Below are 21,466 nucleotides of genomic sequence, written 5' to 3'. Positions count from 1 at the left end.
TGAGACAGCCAGTAGTACCAGATGGATCAATACCTGGTTACATTGGGCAAGCTCCATTCTGGTGGAAAATTAATGTTCTTTGCTGGGGGAGATTAGTTTTATATTAGTAACACAGGCATACTGGTTAGTAGCCCACAAACCCACCAACACACTAAAACAGCAGCTAATGAACTTAAAAGACCCTATACAGACAACAAGCAAAACGAACGTCATCTACAAAATACCTTGCAAAAACTGTGACAAACACTACATTGGACAAACAGGCAGAAAGCTAGCCACCAGGATACATGAACATCAACTAGCCACAAAACGACATGACCCACTATCACTAGTATCCTGACGTACGGATGATGAAGGACACCACTTTGATTGGGACAATACATCCATCCTAGGACAAGCCAAACAGAGACACGCACGAGAATTCCTAGAGGCATGGCATTCCAACCGGAACTCCATCAACAAACACATTGATTTGGAGCCAATCGACCATCCTCTGAGAAAAAGAACAGGAAATGACATCACCAACCCAAGGAAACCTAAACAGATAAATAGAAAGCGGAACATAACACCAGTGCCTCATCGGAGGCTCACTGATGATGTTACCTAGAATGGGGACGAAACGTCTGGGAACGAATCTTCCAGCTCAGTTAACCAGCTTACATCTGGAACAAAATAAAGACCTACTCTTTTGTGGACCGAGAGGAGGAGAGCGTGACTGTGTTGGAGGTGGAAGGAAGACGTCGGGTTGGCTGTGCACCCTTGCAACCAATGGATCTTAATGCTGGCTTCGGCCTAATGCTGGTTCAGGGGAGCAGCCAGCCTGCAATGATGGCTGTGGCGAGTGCTCGTGCCCCGGGTCAGGGGGTCTGGAACACCATCTGTGTTTCCGTGAAGAAGGTGGATGAAGGTGCACCTGTGGACCGCACCTTCTTCATGAAGAGGGTCCTGTCGGACTGTTGCGGGTTCGCTGCTGCGGACATTTACTGCCTGCAGGATTTCCCTGGAGGAGGTTTCTACGATATAACTTTCAGGAGCGCCAAGCTTTGCGAGCGCTGCCTGGAGATTTTCAAGGACAAAGGAGGTGAGGGCCCCCTCTCTGTACTGACCGTCGTCCCGCTGTTCATGATGCCGGTGCAGAGGAGCCTTATGGTCACTGTGCACATGTCCAACCCGCATGTGCCAGCAGCTGATATCCTGACCTTCCTTGGAAGGTACGTGAAGGTGGAAGGGGACTAACCAACATAATGGACCCCTTTGGGATCTGGATAAGTAAGATGCAGGTCAGGGTCACGCTGAGGACGGGCATGGACGGGAACATCATACACCCACTCTCCAGCTTCACGATCGGCGGGAGCAAGGGCTACCTGACCTATGGAGGGCAACCCAAAGTCTGCCATGCCTGTGGTAGGTCAGGTCACGTGGCGGCCAACTGAAAAGTCACCATCTGCAGGAACTGCAGGGAGGAGGGACACCTTGTAAAGGATTGCCCAAAGGAAAAAAGCTGCAACCTTTGCGGGGAAGCGGGCCACCACTATAGGGCATGCCTGCAGCGGGGGACCACCTACGCCCAGGTCGCCGGCAGGGGCAATGCGGGGCAAGCCCCCCCGGAGGAGAGAAAGGCACCGGGCCCCTGGAAGTACCCCCTGAGTGTGCAGGAGGGCCAGGTCGTGCAGGAGGGACCAGCCCCGCAGGATGGACCCGAGGCCAGCAAAGTGCCCCTGCAGGGTCTGCTCCCCCCCGACAACCCGGAGTCGATGGAGGACGCGACAGGTGACCCAGGGGAGTGGACAACGGTCGGGAAGGCGAGGAGGAAGGTGCGCCGGAGGGCCCCAGCTCCGCAACCATCAGGTGGGAAGAGGCAGCTACAGGGGGGCTATAAGAGCCCCTCTGACGAGGGGGATTCGGAGAAGGCCCGCCCAAAGCAGAAGCTGAAGACTTCCACTGAGAAGGAAAGCAGCACCCCGCTTCCGGGGGACGGGAGGCATCCTGAGGTTCCCTCCAACACCCAGCCATGCGCCGCTGGGGCCTGGAACCTGCAGGCGGGAAGCAGAAAACAACGTGCCCCTAACCTGACCCAGAGCCGGAGTCTCCTGCATCCGTACCCCTGACGGGGGGATGCCACCCGAAAGGCAGCACGGACGGTTTCCTGAGCCCGGAGAGCGTCGAACAGTTCGTCCAGGCAATGGGCATGAAGGGACAGATGGAGGGGCTGGACCTTGGACTTGGGGAGGGTACTGCAGTCACTGCCCACAATGGGGGTACGAGTTGCGAGCGTTGATGTGCGCAGCGTCAAGTCCACCACAAGATGTGTGTCCACGTTGGCCTGCCTGACCACCGTCAAGGCAGACCTCCAGGATACCGCACCTTAACAGGTATGGGAAATGGTCGGGCGCCTGGGCCTGTGGGCCTTCGATCTGGTCGGGGGGCAACGACTGTCGCTCCTCAGGCCTGGCTATTCTGCTGCAGGGATGCAACTTCACCATCTCTCAAGTTCAGGAGGTAGTGTGGGGTGCCTCCTAGTTGCTGATGTCACCTACAGGAACGCGCCCCTGAGGCTGATCAATGTGTACGCCCCAGCGGTACGGAGTGAGCGGTTGGCCGTCCTGCAGTGGCTTCGACCCCTGCTGGCTATGTCCAGGCCGGTCATCCTAGGTGGAGAATTCAACTGCATCACTGATACAGATGGCAGATCCGGCGTGGGGACAGCGGGCGGGGGGAGTCAACCGGACGTCACGTCCAGATTCCTGATGGGCATGGTGAAGGACGCCAAGCTGCTCGACGTCTTCAGCACCCCTGCAGATGGAGCGCAGCGGAGATACACCTGGTCGCGGCCAGACAGGTCTATCCAGTCAAGGATAGACTTGCTGTTTGTGTCACGGGCATTCTCGGTCAGGTCCACCGGCGTCGAGCCGGTGTTCTTCTCTGACCACTGCCTCCTGCTGGCCGACTGTCGGTTACAGGATGACCAGCAGGCCGGCAAGGGGACGTGGAAGGTCAACACGACTCTGTTGACCCCAGAGAAAGTCGAGGAGCTTAAGAGGGAGTACGCTGGTTGGAGAACCGTGAAACCCCTCTTTGAGTCTTCGTGCGACTGGTGGGAGACGGTGAAGGAGAACATCAAGAGGTTCTTTGCCCTCAAGGGTGTTCGGAAGGCGAGAGAGAGGCGGGGAAAGCTGTCGCGACTCCAAAAAAGGATGCAGAAACTGCTCCTTCTGCAGTTGATGGGGGTTGATGTCATGGAGGACCTCCACGAGGTGAGGGGCCAGCAAGCCTCGCTCTTCGAGGCGGAGGCCTCCAGGATAATCTTCCGGTCCAGGGTCCACTCCGTGGAGCAGACGAGATGTTCTCGCGTTTCTTCTTTCAGAAGGTGCACAAACAGAGCCCTGGGCTTAGCTGGCTGAAGGAGGACGATGGCTCGGTGCTGTCGTCTTGGCCCGACATTTTGAGGATCAGCAGATCCTTTTATGCCAGATTGTACGACGCAAAGCCCACAGACAGCACGGCTTCCAAGTCATTCCTGTCGTCTATCACGGAGGTGTTAGACGATGGCACGAGGGAGTGGCTGGACCGGCTGATATCCCTGGACGAGCTGACCAGAGCCCTCAAGTCCTTTGAGAGGAATAAGACTCCCAGGAGCGATGACTTACCGGTCGAGCTGTATTCCGCTCTGTGGGACCTGGTCGGCCAGGACCTGCTGGAGGTGTACAATAGTGCGCTTCAGGTAGGGGAAATGTGCAAGTCCATGAGGAAGGGCATCATCACCCTCATTTACAAGAGGAAGGGGGAGAGGGAAGAAATTAAGAATTGGCGTCCCATTTCACTATTGAACGTGGACTACAAAATCCTGGCCAAGGTCATAGCCAACCGGGTCAGGTCTATCCTGGAGTCGGTGATTCACCCCGACCAAACCTGTGCTGTGCTGGGCAGGAAGATCGCTGACAGCCTCGCGCACATCAGGGATACAATCGCCTACGTGCAGGACAGTCGGGTGGACACCTGCCTCGTCAGCCTGGACCGGGAGAAGGCCTTCGACAGGGTCTCTCATGCTTACATGAGGGACGTCCTCTCCAAATTGGGGTCTGGGGAGGGCATCCGCAATTGGATCCAGCTGCTCTACACCAACATCGTTAGCGCAGTCTCGATCAACGGGTGGGAATCGGACAGTTTTCCCGTCAGACCTGGAGTCAGGCAGGGCTGCCCCCTCTCTCCTGCCTTGCTCGTGTGCTGTGTGGACCACTTTGCCGCATCCATCGGGAAGGATGTGAGCCTGAAGGGCATGACTATCCCAGGCAGCAGAGGCCTTCAGGTCAAGACCTCCCTGTACATGGACGATGTCGCCGTCTTCTGCACCGATCGTTGGTCGGTGAGTAGGCTGTTGGACATCTGCGGCCAGTTTGAACTGGCCTCGGGTGCCAAAGTCAATAGGGGTAAAGAGCGAGGCCATGTTCTTCGGGAACTGGGATGACCACTCCTTCATCCCTTTCACTGTCAGGACAGACTACCTGAAGGTGCTGGGTGTTTGGTTCGGTGGAACTGGGGCATGCACTAAGACTTGGGAGAAGCGTATCACCAAATTTAAGCAGAAGCTGGGCAGGTGGATGCTCCGGTCCCTCTCCATCGCAGTTAAGAACCTGGTTGTCAGGTGCGAGGGGCTTTCGGTACTGTTGTATGTGGCGCAGGCCTGGCCTATTCCCTGGACCTGTGCCACTGCAGTCACCTGGGCCATCTTCCATTTCATTTGGGGGTCGAGGATGGACTGGGTCCGCAGGGACACCATGTACAAAGACCTGGAAAATGGGGGAAAGGACGTACCAAACGCCCTGACGGCTACCTTTGTCTGCGGCTGCATCAAGCTGTGCGTAGATCCTCAGTACGCAAACACCAAGTGTCACTACTTACTGAGGTTCTACCTGTCCCCGGTGTTGCAAAGGCTGGGCCTGGCCTCATTGCCGCGGAACGCTCAGAGTAGTTGGACCGTCCCGTACCACCTGTCCTTCGTGGAGAAATTTTTGAAAGGAAACACCTTTAACCACAAGGCCGTCAGGCAGTGGTCAGCACGTAGTATTCTCGAGACCCTTCGGGAAAAGGAGAGGGTGGATCCCGTCATGTGGTTCCCCACGCAGACTGCCAAAGTCGTTTGGCAGAATGCCTCATTGCCAGAACTTTCAAACAAGCACAAGGACATTGCTTGGCTGGCAGTGAGAGGGGCTCTGCCAGTGAGATCCTTTATGCATGCCCGGAATCCCTGTGCCACAGCATGCTGCCCTCGAGGCGGCTGAGGGGTAGATGAGACTGTCTATCACTTCCTTCTGGAGTGTGCCTATGCACAGGAGGTCTGGAGGGGGATACAGTGGTATTTGTCAAGGTTCGTCCCGAGCAGCTCCGTGACACGGGACTCCGTGCTCTATGGGCTGTTTCCCGGGACGCACACCGAGACCAACATCAACTGCACCTGGAGGACCATCAATGCGGTGAAAGATGCTCTTCGGTCTGCCCGCAACTTGCTGGTCTGCCAGCTGAAAGAACTGACCCCAACCGAGTGTTGCAGACTGGCGCACTCTAAGGTCAAGGACTACGTGCTTAGGGATGCGCTAAAGCTTGGGGCAGCCGCCGCCAAGGCGCGGTGGGGAAAGACCACCGTATGACACCCCTCATCCAGAATAGAAACAAGGGCCCTATCTGGTAACTGGGCTCAGCTGGCGCCTTCCCCAACTGGTCAGGGGGCCAACGGGGACTGTGCGGGGAGACGACTGCCAGGGTATTTTCTTTGATTTGTCTTTTTTTCTTTGTTTTATTTTTTCCTTTAGTTGGTGTACGTACCCCCTGGGCTTGCATGACTGGGTAGGTGTATAAATGTTTTTTTTTGTACATTCTATGAATAAAGTATATTTTTTCAAATAAAAATAAAGGTGACGAAACGTCTGAAAACTAACCTTCCAGCTCAGCGAGCAAACTCACATCCAGAACCTCAACCTAGCTACAAATCTTCTCAAAACTCGCTGCTATATATATTTGAATAAGTTACTTCCCAAATCTTGTAAACTATTCACCTAAAATGCTTAGGAAAATTGGGCCATCCTATTATTCAAAAAGCATACCCATTTACACGACATCCATTTCCCTTCTCTCCCTGAAAATAATTTACATCCTCAGGCATTGACTGTTACCAGACAACATAATAGCTGTAGTCTGACTGAAGCCTGCCTCTGCACCAGCCAGATGCAATAAAATATGGTGGCTGATCTATTTTGCCTTTATTGGGATGTCCTAGGAGTGTGTCCATGTCATGTGAGAGTGAAGAATTGGTGGGAGGCTTTTCAGGAGTATATCATTATGGTTCTCATCTTGTTTTGTTAAATGCTGTATTTAATTCAGCCTGTGATCTACGTCAGAACTGGCTTTTCTTCAAGTTGCTGTGTTCGTGTTTAGTGAGCTCATCCATGTCAGCTGGTAACCAAACGAGCCATTAATGTGTCTAAATGAATAATAACTATAATTCCATATAAAGCAAGACGCCTTCGCAAGCTAAACAAAACAGCAGCTATTTATCAGTAATCAGCCCACAGTGGTTGCAGGAACTCCAGCTTAGCATTTTCGAGGGACTCTCTATGTTTCCTTGATGTGTCTACACCCATTACCAGGAGAGATTTGCTACAATGGCAATAGAAACAAAGTGATCCTAATTTTAATGCATTTCAGCGTTTGAAGATAGTAAATCCATTTGAAGGAGTTGAACATGGATTTTTCAAAAGCATACTAGAATACCTAATTTTTTTTAATTTGCAAGTACAATTTACATTACTTTCCTTTACGTTGTTAAAGGCAAGCACTAAGCAATGTTTCTGTTGCATAGAGCTTTAGTCAGTAACCTCTTTTTGAACATCCACCTCAGGAAGGAATTTTTGTTCTTAGAGGGGGCCAGGGAATAATTGCCCAGACTGATAGCAGGATTTAAAGGGTTAAGATATACAGAAGGGTTGCAAATCCAAGATTCATACTATATGAAGACAATAAAATGTGAGGCTGGATGAACACAGCAGGCCCAGCAGCATCTCAGGAACACAAAAGCTGAAGTTTTGGGCCTAGACCCTTCATCAGAGATGGGGATGGGGTGAGGGTTCTGGAATAAATAGGGAGAGAGGGGAAGGCAGACCGAAGATGGAGAGAAAAGAAGATAGGTGAAGAGGAGAGTATAGGTGGGGAGGTGGGGAGGGGATAGGTCAGTCCAGGGAAGACGGACAGGTCAAGGAGGTGGGATGAGGTTAGTAGGTAGGAGATGGAGGTGCGGCTTGGGGTGGGAGGAGGGGATGGGTGAGAGGAAGAACAGGTTAGGGAAGCAGAGACAGGTTGGACTGGTTTTGGGATGCAGTGGGTGGAGGGGAAGAGCTGGGTTGGTTGTGTGGTGCAGTGGGGGGAGGGGACGAACTGGGCTGGTGGGGGAAGGGGAGATCTTGAAGCTGGTGAAGTCAACAGTGATACCATTGGGCTGCAGGTTTCCCAAGCGGAATATGAATTGCTGTTCCTGCAACCTTCGGGTGGCATCATTGTGGCACTGCAGGAGGCCCATGATGGACATGTCATCTAAAGAATGGGAGGGGGAGTGGAAATGGTTTGTGATTGGGAGGTGTAGTTGTTTATTGCGAACCGAGCGGAGGTGTTCTGCAAAGCGGTCCCCAAGCCTCCGCTTGGTTTCTCCAATGTAGAGGAAGCCACACCGGGTACAATGGATGCAGTATACCACATTGGCAGATGTGCAGGTGAACCTCTGCTTAATATGGAAAGTCATCTTGGTGCCTGGGATAGGGGTGAGGGAGGAGGTGGGGGGGCAGCTGTAGCTATTCCTGCGGTTGCAGGGGAAGGTGCCGGGTGTGGTGGGGTTGGAGGGCAGTGTGGAGCGAACAAGGGAGTCACGGAGAGAGCGGTCTCTCCGGAAAGCAGACGAGGGTGGGGATGGAAAAATGTTTTGGATGGTGGGGTCGGATTGTAGATGGCGGAAGTGTCGGAGGATGATGCGTTGTATCCAGAGGTTGGTGGGGTGGTGTGTGAGAATGAGGGGGATCCTCTTAGGGCGGTTGAGGCGGGGGCGGGGTGTGAGGGATGTGTTGCGGGAAATGTGGGAGACGCGGTCAAGGGTGTTCTCGACCACTGTGGGGGGAAAGTTGCAGTCCTTGAAGAACTTGGACATCTGGGATGTGCGGGAGTGGAATGCCTCATCGTGGGAGCAGATGCGGCGGAGGCAGAGGAATTTGGAATAGGGGATGGAATTTTTACAGGAGGGTGGGTGGGAGGAAGTGTATTCTAGGTAGCTATGGGAGATGGTGGGCTTGAAATGGACATCAGTTACAAGCTGGTTGCCTGAGATGGAGACTGAGAGGTCCAGGAAGGTGAGGGATGTGCTGGAGATGGCCCAGGTGAACTGAAGGTTGGGGTGGAAGGTGTTAGTGAAGGGGATGAACTGTTCAAGCTCCTCTGGTGAGCAAGAGGCGGCGCCGATACAGTCATCAATGTACCGGAGGAAGAGGTGGGGTTTGGGGCCTGTGTAGGTGCGGAGGAGGGACTGTTCCACGTAACCTACAAAGAGGCAGGCATAGCTGGGGCCCATGCGGGTGCCCATGGCCACCCCATTTGTCTGTAGGAAGTGGGAGGAATCGAAAGAGAAGTTTTGACAGTGAGGACGAGTTCGGCTAGGCAGATGAGGGTGTCGGTGGAGGGGGACTGGTCAGGCCTGCGGGACAGGAAGAAATGGAGGGCCTTGAGGCCATCTGCATGCGGAATATAGGTGTATAGGGACTGGACGTCCATGGTGAAAATGAGGTGTTGGGGGCCAGGGAATTGGAAGTCCTGGAGGAGGTGGAGGGCGTGGGTTGTGTCACGGACGTAGGTAGGGAGTTCCTGGACCAGCCCAGTTCGCCCCCTCCCCCCACTGCACCACACCACCAGCCCAGCTCTTCCCCTCCACCCACTGCATCCCAAAACCAGTCCAACCTGTCTCTGCTTCCCTAACCTGTTCTTCCTCTCACCCATCACCTCCTCCCACCCCAAGCCGCACCTCCATCTCCTACCTACTAACCTCATCCCACCTCCTTGACCTGTCCGTCTTCCTCGGACTGACCTATCCCCTCCCCACCTCCCCACCTATACTCTCCTCTCCACCTATCTTCTTTTCTCTCCATCTTCGGTCTGCCTCCCCCTCTCTCCCTATGTGGTCATCCTACCTGAACACAGTACACACTATTTCTGCAGGGGAGTGGGGGCAGCTTCTAAATTGCACAATATGGTTCATGGGAGCCGATGCCCTTATTAAACAACTACTGCCTCCAGACATCTCTGGTCTTCAATGGCCTGGAGTAGGAAAAACAAAGAGTGGGGTTAAGACCAGATATGAGCAGGTCTCATCTTTGTGAAATTGCTTCTACTGTCTTGGAAAGGTAATATACCCCTTTGATATGATGATGTGCTAACTTTGGATATGTTTAGTGTCCCTTGGGAGATGTTAAAACTGGACATGAATATGTGTAAAAAAAAAGTACATAAGTTTGTTGGAATCCTAAAATTTAACTGTCAGAAAGAACCGTGAAGCTGTCAAGGCTTTTAAAATTCCTACCTTTAAAATATTTGAAGAGAAAACTGTCTGGAGTTTTTTTTTAATTGCTTTCTTTTAGCCTCCCTATGTTGACATAAACTTAATAATTACCCTAACTGCATTAGTGTCACATGACTAATTTCTGTCACCTTTATTTATCACAGCAGGGTGTCTGCCATTTCACAGTTTGCGTGATTGCGACAACAGATTATAAACTCTTTAAAATGAGACAATTAATACCAATACTTGTTTTTAATTAAGCATTTTGGAAATTCAATTCAGTGAATTTTTTGAAACATTTTTCAACATTTTAAAATAATTACCTCAACTTGACATACGTCTTGAGTTCTCACCAGGATGGCAACTAGATGAGTTGATGTTTTAGGTGTAAGAGTAAAGAATGATGAGCAGAGGGCGTGAGTTGGCTGTAAATTGACATAGTGGCACGGTGCATGGAGAGTGTGTTGGAATACAAGGGTGAGGAAATAAGGGGGAGTTGTGAATGTTGAAGGACTTATTTTTGTTTTACTGCTTTTTAAGAAAATCTCAGACAAGTACCAGAACAGTGAGACTGGCCTTCCACTCAGTACACCTTAACACCTAGTTACCTTTAATCTCTTTCCAGGTTCTTAATAACATGGGTGACACAGTGGCTTAATGGTTAGCACTGTTGCCTCACAGCACCAGGATTCAATTCCACCCTCGGCCAACTATGTGTGTGGAGTTCACGCATTCTCCTCGTGTCTGCCTGGGTTTCCTCCAGTTTCTTTCCACAGTCCAAAGATGTGCTGGTTAGGTGGATTGGCCATGGGAAATACAGGGTTACATGGGGAGCAAGATGGGTCTGGATGGAATGCTGTTTGGACAGTTGGCCAAATGGCCTGCTTCCACACTATAAGGATTCTATGAATGACAGGTCAGTCAGTCAAGCCTTGATGGGTACAAATTCCCAGAAAAATTTCCATGAGAAATATGTCATAATTTAGAAAGATTAATCTAGAATAATCACATAGATTTGGTAAAGGATGTCCACTTTTTCAGGGAGTTTAATAGAAGTCAAAGAAAGTAGCATGATTGACGTAGTACAGAGGGATTTTGGCGTAACGTTTGATGAAGTAACATTTGGCTGACTGATTGAAAAGCTCGTGAATTTTTTTTTATTAATTTGCTGAATGAGTGTTTATTACCTACCCCTGAGTGGGTCTGGAGTTGCATGTTGTTCAGACCAGATAAGGACAGAAGTCTTCTGCCCTAAAGGGCAATAGTGAACCAGATGCTTCTGCCCCCAACAATTGATCATTAAATTCTGAATTCCGGAGTTTTATTGAATTAAAATTCCACATGTGCCGCAGTGGGATTTGTACTCAGGTCCCCAGAACAGCACCTGGGTTGCTGATTTAACAGTCTAGTGATAATACCACCAGGCCATCACCTCCACTTGTGGCAAGCTGGATTCCAATTTGGCTTTGTGTTTGGAAGCAAAAAGTATGTAACCAGGTGTTTCTCTGACAGGAAGACTGTTTCAACTCAGATGCCACATGGTTCAGCACAGGAACCCTCATTTTTCCTGCTGCATTCCAATGAATTGAACCTAAATACAAGGGACATGATAAAGAAGTTTGCAGTTGATATGAAAATTAATGGTGGAGTTTTTGTGAGAAAGAAAGCCGTAGACCGCAGGACTGTAACAGTGGAATGGGCAGAGGGAAAGAATAGAACCAAATAGAATCCAGTCAGGAGAACTGTGAGAGAATGCATTTGGGGAAGACCAACAAACCTTAAGACCATAAGACATGGGAACTGAAGTAGGCCATTCAGGCCATTGAGACTGCTCCACCATTCAAAGAGATCTGATAATCCTTAACTCCACTTTCTTGCCTTTTCCCTATAAACTTTGATTCCCACACTAATTAAAAATGTATTTATCTCAATCTTGAATATCCTTAGTGATCCAACTTTAACAGGCATCTGCAGTAAAGAATTCTGGAAATTCATTATCCAATAAGAGAGGAAATTCTTCTTCATCACTGTCTTAAATGTGTGACATCTTATTCTGAGTTTGTGCCCTTAAGTGCTAGACTCTCCCACAAGGGGAAACATACTTCTCACGTCTAAACTGTCAAGTACCCTAAGAATCTTGCATGTTTCAATAAGGCCACCTCGCATTCTTCTGTATTCCAATGAGGTCAGGCCCCATCCACTCAAATTCTCCTCATAAAGCAGTCCCTTCATAGCCAGTATCAGCCAAGTGACTCTTCTCCAGGCAGTTTCCAATTACAGTGTGTGTTTCCTTTGTCAAGGGACTCAAAACTGTTAACAGTATTCCAGTTGTGATCTGAGTAATGACTCGTATAGTTTTAGCAAAATCTACGTACTGTAGTCCCTTTCAAACAAAGGCCAACCATCCATTTTCCTTCCCTATTACCCACTGAATTTGGATGCCAGCCTTTTGTGATTCATGCATGAGAACCCCCAAATCCCTCTGTGCTACAGCTTTCTGCAATCTTTATCCACTCAAATAATATTCAGCTATACTACTCTTCCTACCTAAGGGCATAACTTCACATTTTCTCACATTATATTGCCATCTTCCAGATTTGTGCCCACTCGCTTAACTGGCCTGCTGACCCTCTGCAGAATCTTCATGTCATTTGCACCACTTGCCTTTCCATCTAATGTCATCTGCAAACTCGGTTTTCAATCATTCGTTCGTTTTTCTGGCAGTCCCTTGTAGACTGTCTTCCATGCTCAGGTAAGTCCTTAGAGGGCTCTACAGAATGATATGACTCCCACAGCCTCTTACAATTGGCACTGCTGCTGGTCATCGGAAGGGGTGAGTGGGGCATTGGTGTGGCGGCATGATCTTTCCGCTGTTTTCACCTGGCTTCTGCTTTTTCTCAATGAAATGTCTCAAGGTGCTCTATGCCTTTCCGAATGCTCCTCCTCCACTTTGGATGGACTTGGGCCAGTGATTCCCAGCTGTTGGTGGGAATGCCACACATTACCAGTGAGACCTTGAGGGTGTCATGGAGGAATTTCCTCCATCCACATGGGGCTCACCTAGCATTTCAAAGCATATAATTGCTTTCCCCATCATCGAGTCAGTAATATAGATTATAAATTACTGTGGCCTTAGCACTGATCCCTGTGTCTCTCCACTAATTATAGGCTGCTATCCTGAAAATACTGCTCTAATCGCAACACTCTTGTATTCTTTTAACTAACCAATCCTGTATCCATGCTGATATACCACCTTCAACAGGAAAGATTGGATAGACAGAGGCTGTTTTCTTTGAATGAAGGAAATTAAAGGGTAGAAAGTTATATGATGCTTAGAATGAATTGCGTGGAGCTAGACCCCAGCCCTGGTGAAGAGGACACTAACTACAGGACACAGTTTAAGATAATTCGAAAATGGATTATAGGGAAGATGAGGCAAAATGTTTCACATAGAGGATGGTGAGGATCTGGAATTTAATGTGTCATAGTCATAAAGGCAGAAGTCATTCTGAGAAAGGGTCACTGGACCTGTAACATTAACTCTGGTATTTTTCTTCACAGATGCTGCCAGACCTGCGGGGCTTTTCCAGCAACTTCGGTTTTTGTTCCCGATTTATAGCATCCGCAGTGCTTTCAGTTTTTAATATGGCAGAAATCCTCTTTGAATTGTAAGAAAATACATGGATACGTACCTGAACTGTAGTAACCCACAACAGGACAGACTACTATAGTTAAAGAATGTAATTAGACTGTGCAGCTCTTTCTCAGTCAGACTGAATGGTTTCCTACTAAGTGGCAGATTTTTCTATGCTTACTAAATTTAACTGAAAACCCAGAAAAGTGCTTGCAGCAAAAAAGAGCATTAAATAAATCGAATTAATCCATTTGAACATTTATTTTTAATACGTAACAGCAGCCTTCTTCAGTACAATCAGATCCATTATTGACAGAGACATGCTGCCGTCATTAGTTGTACCCCATTTAGCAAAATAAAATATCACCAGCTAGTGCCCACTGCTCACCCCACAGTGGCAGCCTGTTCAAAAAGTGCCCAAAGCATATTCATCTTGAGAGCTCTATTGTGTAACCCACAACAAAAGCCAATTCTTTTGGATTTGTGCTGTTATCATTTTTAAATGTGATCAAAGGTTGTACAGGCAGGAATCCAGTGAAGAATATTCTCTGAAAATGTTGCTGTTTTGTGATAAACAAAAACACCAAAGCCGAAAAAGGAAAATGTTTGTCCAATTATTCTCTTTCAGATGCTTAAATCCAACAGTTGGGTTTTTATTCCAGCGAGGTTACTGTCTTCACTTGGAGAAGGGACAGACTAGCATCATGCACATGGCCACAAAATCAGCACTGGCTAATTGCGAAGACCAAGCGCTATAGCGGCGAAGTAGTAGCTATGGGCTGAAGTAGTGGAGACAAGCAAAAGACTCGTCATTCACATACTTTCACAACACACATACGCAATCAGACACACACACACACACACACACACACACACACATACAATCACGCACACACACACACACAATCATATGCAGACACATACAAACATACACAGACACTCACATGCACACACCTACAAACATACACACAAACACACACACACGCATTCTCACACTTACATACACAACCACACCCACTTTCACACACAAACACATACACAATCACATGCACACACATACAAACATACACACACACTCACATACACTCATACATGCACACAGTCTCACACTCACATACACAATTACACACCTACTCACACCCACACAGACACATTCACACGCAAATATATTCACACACTCTCAAACACCAATATATACTCACACGCATGTATAGATTCACACACGCACACACAGCCAGACACACGCTTGCATGCACATGCACACACATGCGCACTCATGCACACATACACAAACTTACACAGACATCACTACATACCCATTCATGCACACACACACAGCGTCACACACACACTCACTCACACACACTCAAACACACACTCTGACTCATACACACATACAGACATACACATTTGCACACACACACTCTCATACGCACATACACATTCACACATACATAAACATACACACTCTCACAAACACCCTCAAACACACATGCATACACACAATCTCTCATACACACCACACACTCACACACACCCACATTTGCACACACATACACAATCACATGCACATGCATACAAACATACAAACACTCTCACACACACAATCTCACACACACACGCACAATATTACTTGCACAAACATACACACTCGCGCACTCACATACAATCTTGCACACATATTTATAATCACACACACTTACACGCACTCATATACAGACTTATATACACTTACACCCTCACAAACACATAAACGCAAACTCACACGTACAAAATAACACACAAATACACAAACACACACATATGTACAAAACAATATACAGTCACAAGCACGCACAGACACACTCACATATACACATTCTCACTCAAACACACATTCGCACACACACACACACACATTCTTGCACACACATACACATTCATGCGTACATAAGAATACACACACAAACCACACACACACTCACAAATACTCTCAAACACGCACACATGCTGTCTCTCTCACACACACACACAGGCACGCATACACGCATATTTGCACCCACACACACATACACAAACACAAACACACTCGCACACTCTCACACACATTCACATACACATTTGCAGACACACATACTCTCACATACACATTCACACATACACAAGCATATGCACACACAGACACACACACTAACACACACTTTCACATACACTCTCACACTCATACAGATGCACTCTGAAAATTATAGGAGTTGTGGAAATGGGGGAGCTGGCTGCTCATCAACAGCTATTACTTTCTCAAGTTTGTACCCCTCCCCCACCATGGACACAGGATACCTTTCAAAGATAGTACCCTCCCTTCCTGAAGTTCTGAGAAAAAGCAGGCAGCATATTCATGCCCACCTCCCCATGTCAACCATATGCCAACAGTGTAATATTGAGATCAACTAAGCTTATAACAAGCTCAATTGATACTTAATTATTCATTAATATAGAGATCTGGTTAATGATTTTGGAACTTGCCCACCTGCTGTCTAATGAGGATGAGCTTGGAATGGATGGGAAGGTGGTGGGTGAGGCACCTGTCCTATTTTACATGCCCCCAAGTTGATTTATAGACACAGACATACAAACACGGGCACGTTCACACTCTCACATGCATGCCTACTTGTAAACAAATGCATTCTTTCACACATACACATATTTCAGCTCAGGGCCATATATACACATCTCTGACTCACTCACACAAATGCACACACACCCGTAAGTACAGACATTTGACTTAGAAGAATATTGGCTGAAGATACTGACTCAATGGACAGCCTTCATCATTAATCAGTTCAGTAATTTGTACAGAATCAAAGAATCACATGGTTCCTTAATTTTACCTCTTAATTCATTCTTGGGATGTAAACAAGACTTGCAAGATCAACATTTATGGGCCACCCCTACTTGCCCTGGAGAAGGTGATAATGAGCTGCTTCTTGAACGACTATGATGCAAGGATACTCATAGTGCTGTTAGGGAGGGAGATAGGGGTTTTGACCCAATGATGGTAAAGGAATGGTGGTATTGTTCCAATTCTGGAAGATGAGTGGTTGAAAAGAGATGTGCAAATGATATTGTTGCCACATATCTGCGGCCCTTGCCTTTCTAGGCGGCAAAGTTTTCAGGCTTGGCGGTTGTTGTAGGCTGGGAAGCTAGGTGAGTTGCTTCTGTAATGGATGGATTCGTCAAGATATGGTTAAGTCGGCTGCCTGTCTTGTTGATCACTTCAGTACCTGCTGTGGAGGCAGTGTAGCAGCTATGCTCATCAGAGCACAGTTTGGTAGTGGCACTGCTGAACAATCAAGCTATTCTTATAAGTGGACATTGAAGTCTCCCACCCAGGGTATTTTCCATGGTCTTGTCACCCTCAGTGCTTCATCCAAGTGGTGATCAAAATGATAGAATGGTGATTTGTCAATGAAGGAAGATTAACATGCCTATAGTTTGGATGCATCATGAGACTTCATGTAGTTTTGAGTCACTGTTGCAGATTCCTAGGCATTTCCCTCCTGACCAACTATCACTAGACCAGCACCTCTGCTGGCTTTAACATTCTGCTGGGAATGGACATACCCAGAGATGGTAATGTTGGGTTTTCTGGCACATTGCAAGACATGATTTGGTAAGCATGACTATGTCAGGCTGTTAGTTCTGAGGAAAGGTCGCCGGACCCGAAACGTTAAGTCTGTTTTCTCTTTCACAGATGCTACCAGACCTGCTGAGCTTTTCCAGCAACTTTATTTTTGTTACTTCACTAGATAAGGGACAATTCTCACATTGCGGCCAAACTACCCAGATGTTCCCCCAGTCTGTTTTCTCTTTCACAGATGCTTCCAGACTTGCTGAGCTTTTCCAGCAACTTTATTTTTGTTACTTCATTAGATAAGGGACAATTCTCACATTGTGGCCAAACTACTCAGATGTTCCCGGAGGAATCCTTTGCTTGGGGGTGTTGGCTGGGCCAGATGTCTGAGTTTATCATATCCACATCTCATACTGAGTGATCTATTGGTGCTGTTCTTTGATCTTTATAGCCATTTGATTCATCTGAGGGGCGTCACTTGACTCGACCATTTGAGAAGTGAGTTAAGAGTTAGGCAGTCATGTAGAAACCAGGTTGGTTAAAGACAGCAGCCTCCCTTCCACCTGTAGGTCATTTGAAAATCAGTTGGGTGAGAAGTTCCAATAGATTTGTGATCACTTTTATAATTTTCAAAATGCCATGGTGGGAGATGAACTGAAAGTTTCTGAATTATTAATCATAGAATCCCTACAGTGTGGAAGCAGGCCATTTGGCCCATCGAGTACCACACTTCTCCTCCAATAAGCACCTCACCCATTTATCTGATCCCTGTAACCTTGCATTTCATATGGCTAATCTATCCAACTTGCACATCCCTGAACACCACAGGCAATTTAACATGTCCATTCCAGCTACCCTGCACATCTTTGGACTGTGGGAAGAAACTGGAGCACCTAGAGGAAACCCACACTGACCTGGGGAGAACGTGCAAACTCCACATCCAAGAGTAGAAATAAACCCAGGTCCCTGATGCTCTGAGGCAGCAGTGATAACCAATGAGCCACCATGTGACTAATCTAGGCCTAGCCCAGAAATACTGTGGCCACACTATCACCACTTAAAATAAATTTCTGTTGCATTTCATTGAACATTGCTGAGAAACCAACTTGAGTCTGATTTACTTGTATTTCTGACAGAAGTTCACAGTTATCCAGCGATTATATTAAAGAGAGGCAGGAGGAGGCCCAACACTGCTTTGGAAGAAAAGGTACACCCCATCCTGTCCCATGAATCAGCGGCCAATACCGTCAAACCTTCAGTGAGGCATCAGTGCTGGTTTTGGGAGGGTGTCAGTCTTTACAGAGAGTCCTACATGTATGTTAGGAGATGTCTTTGCAATGGGTACTTGTAAGTGTACAAATGTTGAAAGGGATTCCATGCAGCCAAGAGTTTGAGCCCGTATCCAAGGTGACTTGTTCAGTGTGCAACGATAGCAATAGCAATTTGGTTAAGCTTTGCTTTTAATCCAGGTTCTAACTCATTAGGTTAAGAAAAACCATTAATCCCTCAACCCCACAAAGAAAAGATTGCATCAATGTCTTTAGTCTTACCTCCACCTCAAATATTTCATGCGTGTCGTCCAGAAGTTGGACTCTCAGTTGTAGCATTTTCCCACTGAGATTCCACCAGGACAAGGTTGACTAAGGTCAGAAATGCCTCTGTGCCTGGATGTCCTTTTGTCTTGCCTGCCCAAAAGTAAATCAACCATGATAAGAAATATACTATGATAATGCTGGGATACAAGCAAATATACTCAAGACAAACTGTGTCAAAATAGTCAAGGATGGAAGTGCCAATTCTGAAAGGAAATGTAGGATATTGAGGTGGCCAATCAGCCCCTTGGACTTCTTCCATTAATCAACAAAACCATGTTGGATCCATGCTCAATTCTCTCACCTAGGTCTATATTTCTTGATAAATTTACCCAGCAAGCCTCGCCTACGTCTTAAAATTTCAATTGACTCTTGGCATCCACCAGCACAGGAAAGAGTTCAGATTGCCGCTACATTTTTATGTGAAAGTTGTTTCTGCTTTCACTCCTACAGCTTTAAGATTCTTCGCCTACATCCCTGACACTAGGGACCATTGTCATGACTGAACTCCTTTGAAGATGCAGCACATACAATGAGTGAGCAAAATTCATCAGCCACTAAAGGATGTGTTCAGGGTTTGTAAAAGAGGATGGAAGAATAATTATTGCCTTAAATACGACAATACAGTTAATAGGTTATTAGAGTCACTGAACTCAGCACAATATCTAATGACCAAGGTAGAGAGATCACGATATCTGTGAATTGACAAATCAAGCTTTTTCTTCTGATGGGAGTCAACACACAGACCTCCCACGTTACATCATCCTATTTGGGACATTTGTTTTATCCTGGGGTAATGTTACCAGAAGCAATCATCCCTCTCAGGCACAGGATGATAAAAGACCCTCTCAAGGCCAAATTTAGTCAAACCATGCTGGAGAAGTTAGGCTTTCATGTCATCAGTGGTTCTGGGGATGGCATTCTTGATTCGAATCAGATCATTTCAGATTCAAGTTGCATTTCTAACAACTCAACCACATAATCCGTCTAATACTTAGGGAGTGCTGCCCTGTTGAATCTGCTTATTTTTAAGTGAGACTTTCTCCCTTTACTTAACCTTCAAGTAAAACTACAATGAAGTGGTCTGATCTTTTGTTTTCAGCAGTACGGAATATTTACATAATACTTCTGCACTGTAACACTTCTGTGATTCTGGATTGGAATGGGTGGATCGCTGTCGAAGCCAGGATTTATTGCCCATCCTGGCCATTTCAGAGGGCAGTTAAGAGTCAGCCACATTGTCAGCAGTCATATATAGTCATCTGTGAAGGAGAAAACAGTTAACGTTTCGAGTCACAAGACTCGAAGCATAACATTGTTTTCTCCTTCACTGATGCTGCCAGACCTGCTGAGCTTTTCCAGCAACTTTGTTTTTGTTCCTGATTTACCGCATCCGCAGTTCTTTTGGTTTTTAATCATATGTAGTCATACCAGGTAAGAAAATCAGTCTTCTTTCCTTATAGGGCATTAGTGAGTAAGATGGGGTTTTACATTATATAAAAACCCTTTAATCCCATTTCTTATTTAATTCAAATACTATGTACCATGACAGGATTCAAACTAACATCCCCAGAGCATTAGCCTGTGTCTGGACATGCCACTATCTATATACTACATTGCTCGCTGTGGAAGCTTGCTCTTTACAAAGTAACTGCTACATTTCCCTACATCACAAAAGGGAATACACTTCAGTAGTACTTTATTGCTTGTAAATTGCTTTGGGATTTCCTGATGCTGTGAAAGGCATGGTAAAATTTGAATTTTTTATTATATTTTGCTGTAGCAATCCACAGATTATAATGTAGCTCAATTAATATTCAAACTGAAACATTGAGATTTGAACCTCTTTGTTAAAATTGACACATTGAACAGTTACAAGAATTTACAAATGGTTTAAACATTTACTATGCCCTGATAAATGGTTCAAACTGATGGCAAAAGATTGCAAAATGCAACCCTGCAGATAAATATTTTATTCGGAACACAATTCAGCACAGCTCGAAAATGCAGATAAGCTTCCTATTTCTTCGAGCCTTTTTGATAATCTATTATTAAGCAAATTAATCTTTTAAAAATGTATTGTTTCTGAATATGTTGCTCCTTAAGTTGATTCACATTCACTTCCCTTGCTGGTTTTACTGTCTTGCAGAATGTCTCATTCTGTTATATCTTCCAGATTCATTATCTCATACAGTTAAGATGGGAAATCAAACAAGGAAGAACTACCTGCATTGGATCCAAGGAATAATTCCAGTGAAACTTCCTGATTTCTCTCAGAACAAAAGGAGGAATCTGCAGCGAAGCTGGTGATGTTTCTCTGACACTGCCTGGTACTCAAGTCTGTGATCAAGAGCTCCAAGAAGAGTATACTGTAATGTAGACTAGTTAGTCACAGTGCTCTCAGTGCAGCCTGCTCATGCTCCAGGTTATAATGTGTCACAGCCCTTTTCAGATCAGCATAGCAAAACGAGGCAGTCCTTCTGTTCCCTACCTTGTCCCTTGAGCAACCAGCTTCAATTACAGTGACATTTTTGGGCCTGCAATATCTATGGTGATAGAATAGGACTTGATTGTTCAAGTTAGATATGGTGGTACAACTTGTCTGCTCAGTTCTCAGTCTGTCTTACAACAATTCACACTGTGCGCCCAAATGTATACAGACCAGCAAATCACACATGATCCTGTCATAGGTCAGATTTAAGGACTGTAGTCCTATGTAACTGGAGATGTAGAATTCCACTGCTAAAGAGCTGTGTGCAATTGAGCACATACTTTACTTCTGCAGAGAATTACTGTTATAATTAGGCATCTATGCCAGCTTGGTAACACTCTCACTTCTGAGCCAGAAGATCATCAGAGGGATTCAACGGCCCCTCACACACAAAGAGCACAAGAGATAGGAACGGGAGAAGGTCATTTGGCTCACTGACCTTGCTCCATCATTCAATGAGATTGTGTCTGATCTACAGCTTCAACCAAAAATCTGCATATCCCAACCTAATCATATTCAAAATTGCACCATCCCTCTGAGGTAGACAATTCCAAAC

General features: G+C 46.7%; 1 protein-coding gene across 1 annotated transcript in view; it reads right to left on the bottom strand.

Annotated features, from left to right (window-relative positions):
• Positions 1–20,807, bottom strand: part of LOC125458943 (FERM domain-containing protein 7) — a 64,946-nt gene extending 44,139 nt beyond the window's left edge. Inside the window, exons 1-2 of the mRNA XM_048544799.2 lie at positions 20,646–20,807; positions 18,378–18,512 (exon numbers count right to left, since the gene is read on the bottom strand). Of these exons, the coding sequence (XP_048400756.1) occupies positions 18,378–18,434 (57 nt within the window). The 5' untranslated portion in view covers positions 18,435–18,512; positions 20,646–20,807. The remainder of the gene's footprint in view (positions 1–18,377; positions 18,513–20,645) is intronic.
• Between the last annotated feature and the right edge of the window lie 659 nt (positions 20,808–21,466).

The sequence above is a fragment of the Stegostoma tigrinum genome, chromosome 15 (assembly GCF_030684315.1).
Source record: "Stegostoma tigrinum isolate sSteTig4 chromosome 15, sSteTig4.hap1, whole genome shotgun sequence".
NCBI classification, from domain to species: domain Eukaryota; kingdom Metazoa; phylum Chordata; class Chondrichthyes; order Orectolobiformes; family Stegostomatidae; genus Stegostoma; species Stegostoma tigrinum.
The sequence above is the reverse complement of the archived record's forward strand: the minus strand, read 5'-3'. Positions and strand labels throughout refer to the sequence as shown.